The 22,503-nt window shown below is 39.6% G+C and overlaps 1 protein-coding gene across 3 annotated transcripts in view; it reads left to right on the forward strand.

Moving 5' to 3' along the window:
* Positions 1-21,503, forward strand: part of TFDP1 (transcription factor Dp-1) — a 48,945-nt gene extending 27,442 nt beyond the window's left edge. Inside the window, exons 4-12 of one of the 3 annotated variants that reach the window (XM_075425459.1) lie at positions 1,975-2,081; positions 7,207-7,328; positions 8,633-8,798; positions 8,994-9,140; positions 12,218-12,286; positions 13,638-13,789; positions 14,569-14,735; positions 15,362-15,443; positions 20,139-21,501. In XM_075425459.1, coding sequence (XP_075281574.1) covers positions 1,975-2,081; positions 7,207-7,328; positions 8,633-8,798; positions 8,994-9,140; positions 12,218-12,286; positions 13,638-13,789; positions 14,569-14,735; positions 15,362-15,443; positions 20,139-20,286 — 1,160 coding nt within the window. In that variant the 3' untranslated portion in view covers positions 20,287-21,501. Of the gene's footprint in view, positions 1-1,974; positions 2,082-7,206; positions 7,329-8,632; positions 8,799-8,993; positions 9,141-12,217; positions 12,287-13,637; positions 13,790-14,568; positions 14,736-15,361; positions 15,444-20,138 lie in introns of all 3 variants that reach the window. The other 2 variants (XM_075425469.1, XM_075425478.1) reach the window with 2 other exon arrangements.
* Positions 21,504-22,503: the final 1,000 nt, after the last annotated feature.

Here is a 22,503-nt window from a genome sequence, read left to right on the forward strand (position 1 = left end):
TAAAGAAACTAAGGTGTCACAGAATTGGACGGTCCTCCCATGGGTTAATAATTGGTGAAAACCAAACTAGATGCAATAAGGACCCCAAGTGAGCTATTAGCACCTAAGAGAGATCTTGAAGTCATTGTAGGTTATACTGTGAAAATGTGGTATCGGTATTTGGTGGGAATAAGCAAGGTGAATTTTGAGAATTTTGTGGAAAAGAAGAGGGAGTAAAATAGAAAATGTGCTATGGGGTTATACAATAACATTTTTAATTGCATAACATGTACAATTAATAACACTTGTAATTTGCATGCCTTTGTAATGAATAATGTATCCATCCCTGTCCCCTGCAAAAATAAATTTCAAGAAGTAGGAGAACTCGAAAGTGTATGGGCAAAAAGAACCATCAAAGGTAAGGAAAACTGATCAAACAGATGAGGCATCTTTACTTTGGAAAGCAGTTACAACTCTTTATACTGGAAATACAGTTTTCAGATTACTTAGTTGTTTTTAAAGCAATGAGGCAGAGGTTAAAAAAAGACGCATTGACCTCCAGGAAGCTGAGAAGAAGATACACAACACTGATAGCCAGGGTAGTTTATATCGCTTTACTGCATTCTGCAGAGAGGAAGAACACAAGCGAAACAGGCCGTGGTAGTGATGGGTGTACTTCAAGGATCAGAAAGGCATAAAAGACTTATGTTATGAACTAGATAGCTGCTGACTTTCTGAAAGAGTACTGAAAAATTGGTTAATAATGGAAGAATGACAGGCTACTGCGTCCTGTTGGAGTCTGGGGGACTGAAAATAGGTTCTTGTGTGGACCTATCAGTTTGACACGGTATGGCAATAGCAGGTAGGAAATTCAAGCCTGTTGGAAAGCAAGGGCTTAAACAAGATTGGAGTTGTTCCCAACTTTCTGTAGACTACCTGAGTGCGTAAGAGGGATAGTAGGCATCAAGGACTTGTTACGGCCTTTCCTGGTAACCGTTGTAAAAATTCTTGCCTATTGCTTCTCTATCTGGTAATGGGAAAACGAAAGGAAGAGGAATGGGAATTGTGCCAAATCCTTCTGGCTTCATTGGCCCCTTTAAAAGTGATCTGAGGGAAAGAACTGCTAAACTTTCACATGACGACCAAATGACAGATGTTTCAGCAAAATAAATGTCTCCAGTATTTGAAGACTTGTTTGTCCCATTACTACTCTTCTGTATTCAGTCTTTGTTGCTTCTTGTTTCTTTTTTTTTTTTTTTTTTTAATGTGGCATGAAGCATCAAATTGCTAGATATGTGGCTTGGTATTTTTGTAGTTGAATTTTTGTTTTACGTGGTGTAGGACTTGCTTTTACTTATCAGTGGTGATTGTGAATGGCTTATGAACAGGAAAAGAGCAGCTTTCGCTGCAGGGTTGGTCTACTGTGAGATGTGTGTTTTGCTCAAACGTTAGATTCTTCAAGACTTTTGTTATTTTGTTCCCTGCCTTCATCTGGGAGGGGGCATTTAGGGGAAGGTTGGGAATTTTCTCTTGGAAAGGCCAGTGCTAACCACATTTTATCCTCTGTAGACCGGCATGCCTCAGAAGAGTATGTCGTATGCTGGGGCATTGAGCAAGTTTTTCAGGTGGTGCGGGAAAAGATTTCAGTAGCCACAAAGGATAGGGGTAGAAGAGGAGAGGATCATGCTGTCTGTCAGATGCCCATTACCTCTATTATTCTGCTTCGAGAGAAAAATTCAAATACAAGGAATCAAAACATGTTCATACTAGATCACTGACCTGAAAAGTTACATAGGAGAAAGTTTGAGAAAACGTATCATGAATCTTGACTCTTTTTTTTTGTGTTCATATGTGTAAATGTTATGTATATATTATAGACTCTGTGCAGTTCAGAGCTAGTTTCTATTAATACACATTGGTAGTATATGTGAAACTGCAGTTGCTAAAATAATAGATTGTGTCTGACCGGAAGCTGTCTGCTTGTATTTGTTTTAGGAGTTGTTTCTCTATTGGCTGTTCATCCTTCTGCAGTAAATACACTTGGAAAACAGCTCCTGCCAAAAACATTCGGACAGTCAAATGTCAACATTGCACAACAAGTGGTAAGGAGGCTTCATGGGGTTTTTTATTGCTTGCGCTATTACTTACACATACTGTAAATCTGACTTGTAGCTTGTTAGTTGGTTATCACTTGTCATAGGCAGATAGTCTGAGCTTGTTTCTGCTACTAATAGACTCATGTTGAAGCAAATGTTCTTTTGCATAAAGAAATGCAAAGGTGACTGTCAAAATGGATACCTGAATATTCAAGTGGCTTTATCTTTTCTAGTCTCGCCAGTTAAAATCAAGGGCTCTTTCAGATTCTGCTTTGAAATCTGGCTTAGGGAAGTGTAAGTGAAGTCTATTAGCACGTTTTTATTGAGATTGAAGTTAGAACAAAATTGAAAACAGAGCTACATTTCTTAGTGCTTAATTTAGATATCCTTTTGCTTAATCACATCAGAGCTTTGTGTGAAGTACATAAAATTAGAGGTTCCGAAGAATCTAAGAGTGTGATAGATAATACATAGGTTATGAGAAGTCACTTTTACAGTGATCAAAATTAAAATTTGGTGATCTGAAAAAAATTGGTCTCAGTTAATCTTCTGGAAGGCAACTGTATTACATAAACAACTGAAATGGAATATGTCAAAGCAGTTTTGCATCTGCCTTTCCCAACTCCAAGCTCAAAGGAGTGTTTTATAACTGAAGCTGCCTAAATGTATAAACTGTATATAAATGTATAAAGGGCGAGAAGGAGGACCCAGGGCCGGTCAGCCTCACCTCCATCCCGGGAAAGGTGATGGAGCAGCTTATCCTGGAGATCATCATCAAGCAAGTGGAGGAAAAGAAGGTTATCAGGAATAGTCAACATGGATTAACCAAGGGGAAATCATGCCTGACCAATGTGATAGCTTTCTACGATGGTGTGACTGGCTGGGTAGACGAGGGGAGAGCAGTGGATGTTGTCTGCCTAGACTTCAGCAAGGCTTTTGACACAGTCTCCCGTAACATCCTCCTAGGGAAGCTGAGGAAGTGTGGACTGGATGAGTGGTCAGTGAGGTGGATTGAGAACTGGCTGAATGGCAGAGCTCAGAGGGTTGTCATCAGCGGCGCTAAGTCTAGTTGGAGGCCTGTAAATAGTGGTGCCCCCCAGGGGTCAGTACTGGGCCCAGTCTTGTTCAACTTCATCAATGACCTGGATGAAGGGTTAGAGTGTACCCTCAGCAGGTTTGCTGATGACACAAAACTGGGAGGAGTGGTAGATACACTGGCAGGCTGTGCTGCCATTCAGCGAGACCTGGACAGGCTGGAGAGTTGGGCAGAGAGGAACCTGATGAAGTTCAATATGGGCAAGTGCAAGGTCCTGCACCTGGGAAAGAACAACCCCATGCATCAGTACAGGCTTGGGGTGGACCTGCTGGAGAGCAGCTCTGTGGAGAGGGACCTGGGTGTCCTGGTGGACGACAGGTTGACCATGAGCCAGCAGTATGCCCTGGCTGCCAAGAAAGCTAATGTGATCCTGGGATGCATCAAGAGGAGTGTGGCCAGCAGGTCGAGGGAGGTTCTCCTTCCCCTCTACTCTGCCCTAGTGAGGCCCCATCTGGAGTCCTGTGTCCAGTTCTGGGCTCTCCAGTTCAAGAAAGATGAGGAACTACTGGAGAGAGTCCAGCGGAGGGCTACGAGGATGATCAAGGGACTGGAGCATCTCCCCTACGAGGAGAGGCTGAGGGAGCTGGGCTTGTTCAGCCTGAAGAAGAGAAGGCTGAGAGGGGATCTAATAAATGCGTACAAATATCTCGAGGATGGGGCCAAGCTCTTTTCAGTGGTGCCCAGTGACAGGACAAGGGGCAATGGGCACAAACTGAAGCACAGGAAGTTCCGTCTGAACATGAGGAAGAACTTCTTTCCTCTGAGGGTGACGGAGCACTGGAACAGGCTGCCCAGGGAGGTTGTGGATTCTCCTTCTCTGGAGATATTCAAGACCCGCCTGGACGCAGTGCTGTGCAGCCTGCTGTAGGTGACCGTGCTTTGGCAGGAAGGTTGGACTAGATGATCCCCAGAGGTGCCTTCCAACCCCGAACATTCTGTGATTCTGTGTACCTCTTCAACTGTACAGATACTGCGATGGTCTAGTCTCTCTGCAATAGGCAGCATAGCTGTATAACTGCTTATTGAACATACGTTGAAACTGTTACCGTGTTTATGTAGCTGCTGTGGTATAACTCTCAATTTGAAGAGAGGAAGAAAAGACAAATCCTCAAACCTGTACATCCTTCCGTGCTTTTAATTGAATTGCAGATCCAGTATCACTGTGTTTAAGTCTTGAGCTTCACACAGTTTGAGGAGACTGAGACAGACTGGAGATTATTGATTAATGAAGTGTCTGTGTAATTGCAGATCATTCACTGTGCTATATTTCCGGCAGTGGTTCTGCATTAACTACTTCCAGCAGCCACTTGGAGGTTAGAGTGTAGCGAAACAAGTTCAACTAAATGAAAATGCCCCTTCAGTAGGAGATGTTTTATCAATAAATTTGGAAACGAGGATATTCAGAGTAGTTAAGCATTCGTTTAAATTAAAATCAGTAACCAGTGGTAGGAGGAGAATGTTTTAACTATGGATCACAGGCCATAATGGCACAGAGGGGGGTCCCTTCTGGGTGTTATTGTGAGACTGTGTATATACTTGAGTTTAATGTTGCAAATGAAGTGCTCTTTCAGGTAACTTAAAAAATTTCTTAGAAAAATACCAGAACCAGGGGACAGTAATGAAATTACAAATTACACCCCCTCCCTTGTACTGGCTTGGCTCTCATCTTACTGCACAGTCATACAAATTCTAGATGTGGCACCAGGGTGATGGTGGGGCTGTTCGTGGGGTTGGAAAGCTAGGGAATAGAATGGGACCCTCTAATTTTAGCCTCTGTGAGCGTGATCAAGGGAGGTTGATTCTGCCCCTCTGCTCCGCTCTGGTGAGACCCCACCTAGAGTCATGTGCTCAGCTCTGGAGCCCTCAGCACAGGAAAGACATGGACCTGTTGGAACGGGTCCAGAGGAGGCCACAAAAATGATCCGAGGGCTGGAGCACCTCTCCTGTGAGGAAAGGCTGAGAGAGTTGTGGGGCTGTTCAGCCTGGAGAAGAGAAGGCTGCGAGGAGACCTTATAGCCGCCTTCCAGTACCTGAACAGGGCCTACAAGAAAGTTGGAGAGGGCCTTTTTGCAAGGGCGTGCAGTGATAGGACAAGGGGTAATGGCGTTAAACTGAGAAAGAGTAGGTTTACATTAGATACGAGAAAGCCATTCTTTGCAATGAGGATGGTGAGGCACTGGAAGAGGTTGCCCAGAGAAGCTGTGGCTGCCCCCTCCCTGGAAGTGTTTGAGGCCAGGCTGGATGGGGCTTTGAGCAGCATGGTCTAGTGGAAGGTGTCCCTGCTTATGGAAGGGGCGTTGGAACTAGATGATCTTAAAGTCCCTCCCATCCCGAACCATTCTGTGATTCGAAGATGCTGAATCATCTGTTCCAGTCCTCTGTAGCTGCACCCTAGGGAATAAAAATTGCCTAACAGATTTCCTCTGTTCTCTGTATTGTCTTCATTACTTGAATAGCACACTGGTGGTTTTCACAGTCTTTTGAGACATTTGGTGAACCAGACCAGTCAATAGCAGAACTGGTAGTATTTTTTTCATGGGGAGAAAGTGAGCTGATTCACATATGTCCTGTGCCTGTCCTTTGGCATCCCCCACCCTCACTGTGTTTCCCTCAATCAGATTTTTTTGTTTATGAAAAGTAATAGGGCAGACTAGTTGACTTCCCATAAGAATTAGAATCATTTTAAGTGTGGAAATGAGCACAGGGGAGGAGGACCTAAGATTTTCCATCTGTCAGAAATGGATGTAACAAACTTGTATGTTAACTACTCAGAGATGTAGCATAATACAAAGAGACAGTATTTGGGAAGAAATGCAGCTGTTTGTCCTTCCAGGCAGCTGTGCTCATGAACACCTGATAGTCAACAGACTGCCTCTTGCATTCTACATTTAAAGGTTGTTCAAATTTTGGTTCATTTTAGCTTTCATGCGTAAAATGTTTCATTCTGCATTTTCAGTTTTCCTATTTTCTTCTTGTTGAGATAAAGTTATTGAGGAAGAAACTTAAAATTTTGTTGACGAGGCAGAATGTGGCTGCAGGAAAATATATAGCAAGCTTGTGGGTGGTTATGAGCTCAGGTTCATTTGATGTTGGTTTCAGTTATCTGATGTCAGAGATGCAACATACTGTTTCCGTTAGGAGGTAAATGTACTCTCAAAAAGTGGGCATATCTTTGTACAAAACAGAAATCTGTAAATATGTATTCTCTAGAAAGTTACATTTAAAACATTTTGGAGATAAAAAACCCATCATCTGCAAGAGTAAGAGTTCTGCTTCAGCTAGTTTCACAGATAAGGGGAGCATGGCTCACTGTATGAATGGATGTATGCATTACTCATGACCAGATTAGCACATCTTCAGAACTACTTACCTGTAGGCTGGAACATGGCGGTCAGCTGAGTGTGTGCTCCTAACATGTTCAGAATGGAATGGTTTTGCCTAAATTGGTCTCACTTACTGCAGTCATTAAGAAAGTTGGCCCTTACTCTTCCTTACCTCTAACATACTTGTAGTTTGGTCTTGGCTCTGTAGTGAGACTGGCTGCAGGAGAGAATTTGGCCTTTGTTGCGACACCTCCCCATTTTCCCTCTGTTTTTACTGATTTTCAGATCTTCTTGTTTCACATGTTAATATTTCAACTGTAATTTACCGCAGCTGCTTTATACGTTGCCTGGTAGGGTTGTCTTTTCTTCCTCCCACCCCCCTTTGTTTTCCTATTTCTTTTTTTCTCTCTTTTTTTTGTGTGTGTGTGTGTATGCACTTAGACAAGATCAAAGTTAGTGTACAACAGTATTAAGAAATACAACAAGCATGAAAAGTTCATTTAAGAAGGATAAAACATAAATGCTCATTATTCAGGGTGTGCTTCTAACTATGTAATAGGAGGTTTTTCTGCTAGTGTATGTAAATTTAATGCATCAAAGTAAGTAGAAATGCATTATTCATGTTTGGATAATACATCATTTGAGTAATGCAGTATCTGAATATCTTTGAATACTTAAGATCATTTTCCAAATAATTTTATCTTTATTGTAGGTTATTGGTACACCTCAAAGACCTTCAGCGCCAAATACTATCCTGGTAGGAAGTCCACATACACCTAACACACATTTTGTATCACAGAACCAGACTGCAGATTCTTCGCCATGGTCTGCTGGGTGAGCAAAATAAAAGTTACAAAGGAGCAATTGTTCTAAATGTTCGCTGTGATAGTGTATGTACTCTTGAGGCTAGCAGTGCAAGAGAGTATATTTACTTTTCCATCAAGAACACTTCAACAATAAATTATACTGTACTAAAACCAAGCATAGTCAAACAAGAATGAATAACCCCTCGTTTGTCATAAAAACGAAGAGTATTTTCTGTAAACACTAATGGATATTCTCAGGTTACTTACCATTAGAGAATTTAGCTTCTAAAAGGATATGTGAATTCATCTGACTTGATTCAGTTGTTAATTTTGCTTTTCTATTTTTCTGGTGTATTTCGAGAAAGTAAAAAACATATCAGATTGAACAAATGTATCCTGAAGTATCACTTGAAATAAGAATGTAGTTCTTACTGGGGGGAAAAAAGCATTAGATGCAATGAATGCATTCTTTTGGTGTCTTTTCTCATGCAAGCTTGTTTTTAAGCATCTCTGGTTAAATATAGTTGCTTTAAAACTAAATTTATTGTCAGTGTCTTGTTACACATAAATAGATTTCTACTTTGGAATTATACAGCAAAATGAGATTGTAGAGAATTGAGAAGTTCTATTGCTGATACTCATTTTGTTGATACTTATATTTTTCCTCAAGTTGCAAGGAACTTTTTATTTAAAAGCTATGCAGAGAACTTTGATATACTTCTTGCATCTGTTGTTACTTTGAAACTTTTGTAACAACTTCACATACAGTATAACTTCAAATGTGTGTTTTAGTTACTGTGTAATGTTTAGTGAGTTCAACCAGTAGTGGACTTCATCTGTGCAGTGATTATTGGATTTGTGTAGAACAATGCTCGGTCAATGGCCTATTTAAATTTTTAAAAAAGGAGGGGGGGGGGGACACCAACAAACCAGCCAAAACAAAAAAGCCCCAAACCTTTTATCTCATGTAGTTCACTTTTCATAGTTAGGCCTCTGTCCCCCTACCCTTTCTTGTCTTCAAACGTGGAAGGTTTTATTTACTGACATCTTCAATGAATATCCCTATTGTTAACTTATTATCTGCTGCTGGAGCTAGCAGAGTTGCCAAAAGGATGAATTTGTACTGTGTTTCAGCATCAAGATATTAGAGTTGTTAATTATTGTAAATTGTAGGGGGGAAAAAATACAGGAAAAAATGTTGGGAGGGTTGAGAAGCAGAACAAAAGGGAAGGCTTGTTTTTTGCAGCAGTGTGCCTGTATTTGAAAAAGAGACGTTAATTAAATATTCCAAAGTTCAAATCTTCTTAAAATATATATTATACGTATATTTAGGAAGCGGAACAAAAAAGGAGAGAAGAATGGCAAGGGTTTACGTCATTTCTCTATGAAGGTTTGTGAGAAGGTACAAAGAAAAGGAACCACCTCATACAATGAGGTGGCAGACGAGTTGGTTGCAGAATTCAGTACCACTGATAATCACATTTCACCAAATGAATCAGTAAGTATATGGGAGGTCAATTACATGTGAACTGAGTGGGGGAAGAGAAATTTCTTTTAAGACTTTTGTGTTTCTTTTCCTACTGCTGAATGAAACAGTTCAGACATTACCCAAGTTTACCCATTTACTGTAATACATTTATTTTAAAATATTTTTGCCACAGGTATGTTTTTTATTAATGCACTATGTCTACAGCAGGCTTATGACCAGAAGAATATTAGACGACGTGTCTATGATGCCTTAAATGTCCTTATGGCCATGAACATTATCTCTAAGGAGAAGAAGGAAATCAAATGGATTGGTCTACCTACTAACTCGGCTCAGGAATGTCAGAATTTAGAGGTACATGTATTAGGAAACTCACAGTGGCTTTGTGTTTGAGTAAATGTTTACAGCTTTGGTATGTTCTGATCCAACAGGTGCATGTGATCTTCTGAGATAGCAAGGTAGAATAGTATGGTCCCTTTTGACTCTTTTTTTTTTTAATTTTTTTATCTGTATTTACAGAACACATTAAAACTTCCAGATTACTTAAATATATTTATTTTTAATTCTTCTGTGTCAAAAATACAGCTCTGTCACAGCTTTTACAGTATATGTGAAATGGTTCTGAGTGGAAGTTAATCAAACTGAAAGATTAGTAAGTATTTCCAGCATTCCAGTAGCGGTGCTCAAGAGTCAGGAAGACTGCTTTCTCCATGTGCCAGACAAATAATGTATCTGTGATGATAGATGTGGCGTGTAGATCACTATATGTATTCATGGCTCCTTCCTTGTTGCTGCAGGCCTTGCGTAGTACTGACATTTGTCTTACCTGAACATGTCAAATTTTTTTACTGCATGTCTTGGTTAAGACGCAAAATGTTTTATACTGAAAGGCATTCATAAGTTCTGGCAGGATTAAGTATACTGAGATTTGTAGGATAATAAAGTTACCAAGATTTACCAAAGTCAATTCACTTTGTCAGAATAGAATGAGAGTTTGTATTTATTTTTAATAAGCCTAAATTTCCTTCAGAAGGACTGAAAGAATCAGTGCAGAAGCTGGAAAATTGGAGAGAGAGGGGAAAAAAAAAAAAAGGTTTTGGAATCTATCTACAAAGGGCTAATTCTTTGGAGATTTTTGTTTGATACTGGTAATTATTTTTCAGTTAGCACTGTAATTGCTATCTAGATGAAGAAAATACAGGGTATCTAATCAATGTGAGTTTTATTTAAGTATTAATCATCCCAAGTGAAAATTACGAGTTAATGTAAGAGAGTGATAATTGGGGCATAAATAGTAGGGTGAGTATGGAAGGTGAAGTGGTTTGAAGATGACAGTGCTATGTGCTGAATAGGGAACCAGCTAGCTGGGGGGATTTTAAAAGTAGATCTCTTTGGATCTGTCTCACAAAGTATGGCATTGCCAGTAATGTTGGAACAAAAGAGAAGAGTGTGGATCATTCAGCTGGGTTTGAGGTCGTGATTGATAATGTGCTAAAAAGTGGGATAGTACTACTGAAGTAAAAAAAGGAACTTTGAATGTAATAATACACAGTGAATGTTCATGTGTTTAAGATGGGAACAGTGATAACTTCTGATACCAAAGTGAGAACTTGTTAATTGGAAAGAGTTCAATTAACCCTTGAATAATTGAGCCACAAGTGTAATATAGTCTTGAAAATAGTAAAAATCCTAAAATGTGTTGAGTTCACTTGAGGAAATTGCAGGATTCCTCCCTTCCCCATTATTGCTTCTGAGTATTCTAGCTCCTGTTTCTGCAAGCTCTATTGACATTTAAATTGTTAGTGACATTACCTGACAATTTTTTGGATAAGATTCTTTATAGTGAGTTTGTGGAGGCTGATACTTAATTTGTGAAATTGTTAAGCCTACTAAACTTTTTTTACTGTTCCCTCTAATTTTGCTTAGTTTTACCCTTAAACTGTTGAAAAACCAAGCTAAATAGTTTATAAGGGAACACTGGAGTTTGAGGGGTTCCCCCTCACGTATTTGGTATTTTAAGTCTTTTTAAACTTATACTTTGTGTAAGTTAGAATATTAGATTTGGTAAAATATGTCCTGGTAATGCAAAAAGAGAGGCTGTGAGGCAATTAAAAAGGTCTGTATCTTGAAATAATATGGAAAGCTATGTATTTTACATGTATGTGATAGGAAAATCTCAGGTGAGTTGTGGTAAGTTTTTCCAGGGGGACGCAGTTATTTGACTTATTTTCTAATGCTAAATTATAAGACTTAGTCCTGCCTTTTTTTCTTCTAAGTCATACCTTTTTGCAATTTTTTCAACTGTGTACACTTCAGGATTTTTTCCACCCAAAACAAACAGAAAACTGCATTCATGTGAATTATTAACTCCAGTCATTTTCTTGTTAGTTGCATATTTTAAGGACCTAAGAACAAAAGTTGATGTTCAGGCCAGCAATCTGTCACTTCAGTGCCTTGCCAGACAGTAGCAGTTACCTAGGAAGGAGTGTAAGATTAGAGAAAGTGTTTAGTCATGTTTTCTTCTGTGACTTGTGGTTCACACACACGCTGAGGCAGATATAGTAACCTTCTATTTAATAGCCCTCAGTTAATTTTTCTTCCACAAATTTTTACTTTGTATGAAGTTTGCTTTGAATATTGAGTCATTTGTGGCGGTGAATTTCAGGTGCATTAGAAGCCTCCCTAAGCCTTTCCTCATAAGAGAGATGCTCCAGTCCCCTCGTTGTCCTCGTAGCCCTCTGCTGGACTCTCTCCAGTAGATCCTCATCTTTCTTGAAGTGGGGAGCCCAGAACTGGACACAGTACTCCAGATGGGGCCTCACTAGGGCAGAGTAGAGGGGAAGGAGAACCTCCCTCAACCTGCTGGCCACACTCTTCTTAATGCACCCCAGGATACCAAGAAGGCCAGTGGCTATGAGGATGATGAGAGAGGACTGGAGCATCTCTCCTACTAGGAAAGGCTGAGGGAGCTGGGCTTGTTTAGCCTGAAGAAGAGAAGGCTGAGAGGGGACCTTATAAATGGCTACAAATATCTGAAGGGTGGGTGTCAGGAGGATGGGGCCAAACTCTTTTCAGTGGTGCCCAGCGACAGGACAAGGGGCAACAGGCACAAACTGAAGTGTAGGAAGTTCCATCTGAACATGAGGAAGAACTTCTTCACTCTGAGAGTGATGGAGCACTGGAACAGGCTGCCCAGGGAGGCTGTGGATTCTCCTTCTCTGGAGATATTCAAACCCGACCTGGACAAGGTCCTGTGCAGCCTGCTGTAGGTGACCCTGCTTTGGCAGGGGGGTTGGACTAGATGACCCACAGAGGTCCCTTCCAATCCCTACCATTCTGTGATTCTGTGTAAAAGATCTTAATGGGAGAAAATGTTGATATAAAATGCTGCTTAAAACCAACAAACTAACTAATCCTTGTTCTGTCTTAAGGTGGAGAAACAGAGAAGACTTGAAAGAATAAAGCAAAAACAGTCTCAACTACAAGAACTCATTCTACAGGTACAGTCAAGGTACTCTTGTCTATAGGGCAAGGTAACTTATATCTATATTCCTGTTGTTTTATCCCAGTGAGGGATGGGAAGCTTCTGAGAAGATTAGAGGTGAATTTCAGGGTAAGGCGTATGCAGTTTTAATTTCGCGCTGTAGTTTAGCTGGGACCGTGCTATTGGCCATTGCCGTTGGAGAAGCCAGCAACCTTCCGTGAGTTATGGTGAATTATTTTGCAGTTTCAAGTATGTTTAACAGGATTTATGCTGACAGGAGCTGTAATTCATACTGTACCTTCTGAATTTTCCAGTTATTGTATCTAGAATGTTTTTCTGTGATAGAGTCCATAGATAAAATTACATGGCTGTAGAGGTCATCTCTCATAATGCTCTGTGTCTTGCCTTTCTGGGACATTGCTGCCCCTGCTTTGTACGTGGCTTAACTGCTGTGAAACAGTTGCTGAATTCCTTCCCACGTTTCCCCTAGAACGCTGGGGGAAGCCATAGTCTATCCCTGAAGTCACTGTGCTACTGGTTCACCGGAATGTATCCCTTAATAGTTGCATTACCTGTGCAGTAGGAATGAGAATCTCAGGGAAGGTATGCAGAAAGAAAGTACAGGCAGCTTTGGGACAGCAGTCTCGACAGGTGTCTGATTTTTATCAGCCCCTTTCTTGGCTTTGGATTTTGTTTTTAATTCCTGTTTATTTAATTTGATTCCATGACCAGAAAAATACTTTTTCTTAGTTTGGTGGCCTACTATAAGATTTATAACTTGAGTTTCAATAGTTAACTTGAGTTTTTGGTTCTTACAATTGCTAATCTTTAAAATATGAACATTCTTCATTCTGAAAAGCAGTTTTGGTAAGACGTGAGAGTAAAGTCACTAATCTTTGCTGAATAATTCAGAAACCCAACATCAGACATTCAAATCCCAAATGTTAATTGTCTTTTAACATATAACTTCAACAAAAATACAGTATTAATCATTCAGCTGTTCATGTGGAGTGCAGTAGCTAGCAGGGAATATTAAACAGAGTAGAAGTAGGATGCTGTATGAAAATTCTTTTTTCTAGTCACTGTCGTTTCATACTGTTAAGGATCTGTCCAAGGAACTGTCCTGAAGTAGTTATTAGAATACCTTTTTTTTTTTCTCCTCAGTGAAGTTTTACTCTGTTGTATTTTTCAGTACTATCATTTGTGTCTGTTCTTGCATCTTAACATGCAGGAATATGGTGAACATTCTGACCTTTGCAGCATTTACTTGCTTCAACTATTGCTGGTATTCTTTGTCTGAGGGATTTTTCTGTTAACAGAATCTTAAGGTTTAATTCATACTTTCATATCACTACTGCTTTTTCTAGCAAATTGCCTTCAAGAACCTTGTTCAGCGAAACCGTCAAGCAGAACAACAGGCAAATCGACCGCCACCTTCCAATTCTGTCATCCATTTGCCATTTATCATTGTGAACACCAGCAAGAAGACAGTGATTGACTGCAGTATTTCAAATGACAAGTGAGTTAACAAAGTGTTCTGTCTGGCTTTTGGTACAGCTGTGAGTTCTATGTCCATGCTAAAGTGTTCATCTAGATTTGTTAAAAATGAAATACACATTATTTTACCTGTGCTTTTTGTAGATTGAGAACATGCGTTTAAGACAGGCAAAACTTGGTTATGTTGAATAGAAACAGAGTTTTATAGAGCTTTTTAATAAATAGAAGAATTGTGTTCACATTTAATAACTTACTTAAGACTTACTATCTAGAGTTGTTAGGAGCAAAGTCAGGCAGCTCTGCTGAAGTTTCGTATCGTACTTTACCAACTAGTGTTTTCCTTTGGCTTTAACATGATAAAATACAGCCAGAAGAACTGAAAATGGATTTTGCTTTCAAAACTGCTGTTCTCTACTTTTGGTTCAGAAAGCCAGGTTTCACATCTGCTAAATAAAAGCTGAATGTAGGAGTGGTTTCTCCTTGCACTTATTAGCTTACTAGAAAAGCTTAAAAACATGAAAAAAAAATACATGGTAGGCAGAGGAATGGGAGTAAAGAAAAAATTACCAAACATGCAAAGCACTTAATTAAAACTCTGTATCTGTTAAACCTGTTAATGATTTATATAGTGTGTATAATTACAGTTTTTGTTGCTTGCTGTCAAATACATAAATCTTGAAAAATTTGATTGCTTAATGTGATGTGTCACTGTGTGTCAAGTTTTTGAAATGCTGAAATTTCTGAAACTGGAAAGGTAGTTAAAGTAATTGAAGCTAATTGAGAATTTTTTTTACTCTCCAGGTTTGAATATCTATTTAATTTTGACAATACTTTTGAAATTCATGATGATATAGAAGTACTAAAACGAATGGGAATGGCTTGTGGGCTAGAATCTGGAAGCTGTTCAGCAGAGGACCTAAAAATTGCAAGGAGTTTGGTTCCTAAAGCTCTGGAACCATATGTGACAGGTTAGTTACTCCAAGAAGAGTTGTTTTGTTTTCCTCCTTAATATGGGACTCAAGGAAAAAATACGAAAATATCTAAGATCGGTTAATTTCCACTGGTTTGTGGTGAAGATTTCACAGAATCACAGAACTTTCTAACAAGTTCTCAAATATATATGCTTTTTAGTGTACCTTAGGGAACAAAGAACATAGAGATTCATAGAGAATGGGCTGGTGCTCTTCACAGAACAACGTTTTGCATTACACCTCACAAGCAGATCTTTGCAGTGTGTAATTCTTTAAAGAGGACAGTATTTACAGTTTTTTTCAGCTGCAAAGGCAAAAGGTAGTAAGTGCAAACATGGTCATGGCTTCATTTTGTATCGTTCTATCATTTTCGTTGTGTAAGAATACTGAAGACATCTGACTTGTTCACTTCAAAATAATTTTTTTTTAATGTATTTTGAATTTTTGCTGTTGCATTAGCTTCTTGGTTTTCAATTATACAGTTTTGGATATAGTACATCAATATGTGGTGGTGTTTTGGTTGCAAGGCTCCTTTTCTGGACTTGAAAAGGATTAAGCATTTCCACTAAATTAGTTGAGTGTGTTTTGAAGTATTCTTGAAATACATATTGTTCGTTTCACAGAAATGGCTCAGGGATCAATCAGCAGTGTATATGTCACCTCTTCATCAGGTTCTGCATCAAATGGCACAAGATTTTCAGCCAGGTGAGATAAAATTATCAATTAGTTTTTAAAATCTGTGATCATCAAAGAAACTTAGAGAGATTAAATACTTCATGAAACAAATTCTGTTTTGATTAATTGTGGCGTGGATATGTGTTTAAGTTAATTCTCAGACATCACTTTTACTTCAGTAGTGGTGGTTCTTACCAGTCTCATTAAAGAAATCTTTTCCTGTATAGTGGAAAAGAAATTTGTTGGACTGCTATTAATCTTGAAGGTGTTATTTTTGCTGAATTTTGAGTTTGTGAGAGAAAACAGATACTTCTCTAAAGATACAATATGGAGAAGATTCTCCCGTGGTCATTAGTGTCTAACTTAAAAAATGATTGTGATGTTTAGGTTTTAAACAACATCAGAAGCTGGTAGAGTGATAAACTGCAACTTGTGTTTAAGTTTGTGTGGACATACGTCACTTCTGAACATAACTATTATTTTTCTCTTGCTATATAAGACACTTTTCCTTTATGTAGTCACTACGCGCTAGTTTCTAGCTACTGCATTCATCAAAAAGATGTCCTTCTGTAAGCTCTACTAAGTTGTAAAATGAGTCAAATATCATGGAAATGTTTAACATAGTCAACAACTATTCGAATTGGGCAAGCTGATTAGCTGAACAAATTGTCTGCAAAAGTGTTCATTTTCTGCCCCTTGTTTCTGTTGTGTCCAGAAACTTAGCCTTATCTGAAAAGTTAGTTAAATTTCAGTTGTACATGTAACGGAACTAATCCAATCTGAGCAATTTTTGAATTGCAGAATGACTTGGGTTGGAAGGGATCATCAGAGATCATCTAATCCATCCACCCTACCATGGGCAAGGACATCTTTCGCTAGATCGGGCTGCTCACAAAGCTTTGTCCAGCCTGACCTTGAACACTTCAGAGAGGGGGCATCCACAGCTCCTCTGGGCAACCTGTCTCAGTGCCTCACTACCGGCATAGTAAAAAATTTCTTCCATACATCCTGTCTAAACCTACCCTCTCTGTTTAAAACGGTTTGCTCTTATCTGTCACTGCAGGCCCTGGTAAAACGTCTTTCTCCGTATTTCTTACAAGCTCTCTTTAGGTACTGAAAGGCCACAATAAGATCTCCCAAGAGGCTTCCCTTCTCCAGGCTGAACAGCCCCAACTCTCTCAGCCTTTTTTCATAGGAGAGATGTTCGGCCCTCTGATCATTTTCATGGCCTTCTTCTGGACCTACTCTACCACGTCAATCTCTGTCTTGTGCTGGAACCCCAGAGCTGGACACAGGACTCCAGGTGGGGTCTCACCAGAGCAGAGCAGAGGGGCAGAATCACCTCCCTCGACCTGCTGGCCGCACTGCTGTTGATGCAGCCCAGGATATGGTTGGCCTTCTGGGCTGCAAGTGCACATTGCCAGCTCATGTACAATTTTTCATCCACCAGTATTCCCAAGTCTTCACAGGACTGCTCTCAATCCATTCATCCTCCAGGCAGTACTGATACCAGCGATCACCCTGACCCAGGTGCAGGACCCTGCACTTGGCTTGTTGAACTTTATGAGGTTAGCATTGGCGCGCTCCTCATGCCTGTCGGGGTCCCTCTGGATGGCAACCCATCCCTTAATTGAGCCTTGAGGGACACCACTCACTACTGGTTTCCATTTGGACATTGAGCTGTTGACTGTAACTCTTTGGTCATGGCCATCCAGCCAATTTCTTATCCATCACATAGTCCACCTGTCATACTCGTACCTCTCCAATTCAGAGGTGAGAATGTTGTGGGGGACTGTATCAAAGGCCTTCCAGAAGTCCATGTAGAGTACTTCTGTAGCTGTTCCCTTGTTCATTGATGCATTTGCTCCATCGTAAAAAGCCACTAGATTAGTCAGGCACAGTTTGCCCTGGGTGAAGCCCTGTTGGCTGTCCCTAAGCACCTCCCTGTCTTGCATATACTTCGGCATAACTTCCACGAGGATCTGTTCCATGATTTTAGTGAGCACTGAGGTGAGGCTTGAAAGGAGTGGGAAAGTTCTAGATTACTTTGGCTCTTTCCACAACAGTGACTGTTGTATGTCAGAATCAACTGGCAGGCTCTGCATTGTAAACTATTTGGGAAATTGGTGTACCATTGAAATTCTTAAGTCCTGATTTTTAGGCCGTTTAAGCCATTTGTATTTAAAGGCAAAAATTGTATGTTCTTTAGAAAAGGAAGTACAGCTTTATTGTTCTCTGAAGACAGTCTTCTGGCAGCTTTCTCTCACCCATCTGCCTTCCGTTAGAGTTGGAAGGAGGTCCTTCTAAAGATACAGTATCTAGCCTAATTTAAAAGGCTAATGCAATTACATTTTTAAAGCATTTCTTAAAAAAAACAAAACCACAGACCTTTTTTGTAGATGATAGACTTACTTAAATGCAAAGTGAAAAAAAAAAAGGGGAGGGTGGGGAAATAACTTGCAAGGGAAACAGTTAAGCTCAGGGATGTGTGGCACTGGCAGTGGTGAGGAGCATGGTTTATGCTCCAGCCCATTCCTGCTACCCAAAAGAGAGTGGGGAATTCTGCCTGTTTTGTGTGAGAGAGCCGAAGCTTGAGTGAGAATATCGCCAGTACATCTTTGGAGAAGCAGAACTTACAAGGTGCATAAAGTTTTCACTAAGGTTGCTTGTGTGATAGTGAGCATGGTGTTTGTGAAAAAGAGACTGTGTATTTTTAAGACTTTGAAATTTAAATGGGCCACTACTAGCCAGATGCCAGTAGAATACCAGAGGCTAACTGGTTCATTATCTTGGTGAGAAGCACAAGAACTCCCACCGCTTCTGTTTCTTAGGAGGCTGGAAAAGGGGAATGACAAATTGTGTTTAATAATAGTACATATAGAAATATTAATGGCAGTAGGAAACTACAAGATGTGTAGCTTTTCTGGTACCAAAAATTGCTGCCAAGGAAAATAAAGGCTGTAAATTAATTTACCACGCTCTCTAAAGAAAGTGTGCAGAAGACACATATGCTTACAAATATCTGAAGGGTGGGTGTCAGGAGGATGAGGCCAAACTCTTTTCAGTGGTGCTCAGCGACAGGACAAGGGGCAATGGGCACAAACTGAAGCACAGGAAGTTCCGTCTGAACATGAGGAAGAATTTGTTCCCTCTGAGGGTGATGGAGCCCTGGAACAGGCTGCCCAGGGAGGTGGTGGAGTCTCCTTCTCTGGAGATATTCAAGACCCGCCTGGACAAGGTCCTGTGCAGCCTGCTGTAGGTGACCCTGCTTTGGCAGGGGGGTTGGACTAGATGATCCCCAGAGGTCCCTTCCAACCCCTACCATTCTGTGAAGACTCAAGATGCCGCTGCCAATGCTTTCATCCCAGTTTGTTTGTCTTGCTAGGATATTCAGGTTATGAAATCCAGTTTCATTTTTATCAAAAAGAGGGGAGACAGGTTTTTGGGTTTGTACTTTCAAAGTTCAGAGGAACACAAGAATGATCTCCATGTTTTTTCCTTTGTTTTTGAAATTGCTTTTGCAGATAATTATGGAGAACCTGTTATAAGCCATGTGACTACAGCTAGACAGATATCTTAGTATCTTCCTTTTGAGTTAGGGTGCAGAACAGCAGAAACCCTTGAAAGTGCCTCACTGGGTATGTTTTCCCTGTGAGCTTCCAGGGTTGCGGCCATTCATTTTCCCTCTGTGTGACAATAGACCATTGAATTAGCTCCATACCACAGTAGTGTGCATGATTGATTATGTGCATTAGCCATATTAAAAAATGACTAGCAAACATACTTTTTAAAGCAGTTTTTTAATGATGAATGTATTTCAAGTTGGGTATACTATTTCTTTGATTTTTAGAAAAACATTTTGTCAAGAATTTGTGACCAAGTTTAACAGTTTATCAAACTACCGAGAAAGTAAACAACAAAACAGATTGGCAAAATAGCAGGCAATAATGGGGGCAGGAATGTTCTGGCTCTATTAAAATAAAATACTTCTGGATACAGTTAATTCATCCAGGAACAAGAGATTTCAGACCATATCTACAATGCGTGTGTGTATTTTGGTGGAAAAAGAACACATTGAAGTAATAAAGTGGATACTCTCTAAATGTACTTGCTGATCCAGGAGTAGGGATACTTTCACAGAGAGAAAAATACAAGATGCTGAAGAGGTTGATTGGTTTTTGTTTTGGTATGTTTTTTAAACCAGAAAAGAAAAGCATAATAAGAAAACATTTTCAAGTGAAAAATGCAGCATGTGTTTCACTGATAGTTTGCCATGTAATAACAAGGAATTAAGGAGAAGCAATTAATTCATTCCTTTTCCAAGTCTTTGAATCAAGATTAGTGCTTCTGAAAGACGTGATTCTCTTGTGATGCAAGTGTCCAGTGCTACATAAAAATATTGAAGGGCTTAGATGGCTGTGTAGCCTTAACACTGAATGTACTTTAGAATAAACCTGGAAAGCATACTTCCAAGGTGCCAGTGAGAGGATTTAATGTTTATAGTAAACCTAAAAGAAGGAATGAGTAAGAACCGTTTCAAAATTACTTCCAACAGTTTCTGCTTTTGAGAAACAACTAGACGTGTATTAAAGACAGTTTATAAAGCAGCAGTGGCAGATCTATTAAAGGAATGGAGTGGATGTATGATTTTATTTAAGAGCACAGTAAATTGGGAAAAATCATTAAGCAATGTCAACTGTCCTCTTTTTTTGTTTTTTTGCTCAGTGACTTTTCCAATGGTGGAGATGGGATGTTGGCTACAAGTTCCAATGGATCTCAGTACAGTGGCTCCAGAGTTGAAACACCAGTTTCTTACGTTGGGGATGATGATGATGACGATGATGATTTTAATGAAAATGATGATGACGACTGATGCCCTTTGCTTGTAGACTATTTTTTGTTAAAATTCAGCAAGCTTCAGGAATAAATTGTTCTAGGGAGAAGTGTCTCAAATTACTTTGCCCCATCCCTCAAGGAGAATATTGGTAAGCAGTTCTGAGTTTAGAAATTGCACCTCTGATAAGCAAACGAGGATTGTTTTATGTAGGATATTTTTAAATGTGGTGTGGATGTGTGTTTTGATACCAGTGTGTTAATGCAGAGCCTTTATTTACTCTTGTTTTAGGGGTTTTTGGTTTGTTGGTTGTTTTTTGTTTGGTTTTTTTTTTTTACTTGAAGGAAAATGGATTTTGCCCCAAATGTTCTTGCGAAGTTTGCTAAAGAAAATGTAGACACATCGTTGAGAAATAAAATGCTGTCCTTCTGTGGAAAATGAATACACTGAATGGCAATTTATTTGGAGTGTATTGCGATTATGCCACTTTTTGAGGGATAGTGAGCTAATGTAGTAGTGTTTTTTGTTAATCACGCAGTGTCCAAAGAACCAAACAAGAAAGATACGTCCTACTTTTTTACATGTTAAATTCCAGAAATGTTGTTGTGAACTTATTTTCCCTTAAATTATATCTAACATTATGATTCCATCAAGTTTATATACTTTTCACTGTATGTTGGGACATATGAATTACAAAGTTTTTGGCAAATGTTTACTGCCAGTTGGTGCAGCTATATAAAATGTCTTGAAGGTTTGGAATGATTTATTGCTTATGGTGAAATTTGCCTGATTTCTTACAGGCAGACTTTGGAAACTTTTTATTATATAGTTGTTTACATACTTATAAGTCTATCATATAAAGACATGTACTGAAACAAATGTTTGTATTTGTTTCATAAGCATCTTCCTGTAATCTATTATAAAGTTGAAATTAAATATAGAGAATGTTTTAAGTTTTTTAACTCAAAATTTGTCAATCATTTTTAATAGTTCATTTTTATAAAAGGAATTTCAGGGCAGGTGGTAGTCTTTTTAAATTTATTCACAAACAATTAACTGCACAAATACTGTCAGCTGCCTATTGGAAGACAGTAGTCTTTTTATTGAAACACAAATAAACTTTTCTGTAATATTTTATGGAATATAAAGAGACTATAATTGTTTGACTTGTTTAACCTTGGCACTGTTAGTTTTTATTAATAAAACGCGCATGGGCATTTTTAACAAGCTCTGTGGTTTTTCTAATTTAGGGTTATTTTAGAACATTTCACTTCCTCTCATCACAAGACCTAGAATTAACTGTCTCAGGATACTGCATCTGCGCTACAGAGGGCCCAGATTTTTTGCTTTTACTTGGTAATTTGTCCTTATAGCTCTTGGGAATTTCCAATGCAAAAAGCAGCATCTTACCATGTGTAGTGTGTTCTGTCACGTCTTCTGCTGTTCCTCAGAGTGTCAGGGTAGTCTTGGTACTCCAGTCCAGCTTCCATGTTTAAAAACGCACCCTTACTGTTCTAACTTTTTGCCCCATAGTCCTCAGTCCTGGCTTTCTGTCATACGTTCCCATGCCCTCAGAACAGCTCTTTATATACTTTCTGTATACTTCCACCTTAAACCTTTTTGTTATATCACATCCCCTGCCCTCACCTGAAAGCACAGGTTACTGAACTTGCTCGATCACTCTGCAGGCTGCTGTCAGCGTCAGGATTTGTTGCTTCCACAAACTCCAGGGAGTCACTGCAAAGACAGCTTACAGTCTAATAACTGCTCTGCCTGTGGTAAGGGCTGCTGGATGCATTTAGGCCCTGTGGTAAATATGAAGTGTTACATGTTTTTTCTCTGAGGGGTTATGCCTTGACAAATCTTCTGTGGCAAGGGGATGTGGGTGCTTACTACAGAGCAGTTGACAATACAGTGAAAGTTTTCTAGTTGTATCAAACCTTTTTGTAATAAGAGTGAAGCAAGCAAATTACTGGGAAAACCATCTGTGGGGAGTTAATTGCATGCTTTGTTTCTTACTGAAGATGTCGTTCTTTGCAGTGCTAATGCTAGAGTTAAGGTTCTTGTCACGGTTGAGTCAGCTGACTCAGATTATCTTTGCTGTTGAACGGCAATTTTATCCACAGAGAGAGCGCCTTCCAGTACTGCGAGAGAGTTATTGCAAAGATGGAGTCAGTCCACAGGGGTGCATGGTGGGAGGAGGAGAGGCAACACGCACAAGCTGAAACAAGAGCTTGAACTGGGTTTAGGGAAGAA

Source organism: Opisthocomus hoazin, chromosome 1, assembly GCF_030867145.1.
Source record: "Opisthocomus hoazin isolate bOpiHoa1 chromosome 1, bOpiHoa1.hap1, whole genome shotgun sequence".
In the NCBI taxonomy this organism is placed as follows: Eukaryota; Metazoa; Chordata; class Aves; order Opisthocomiformes; family Opisthocomidae; genus Opisthocomus; species Opisthocomus hoazin.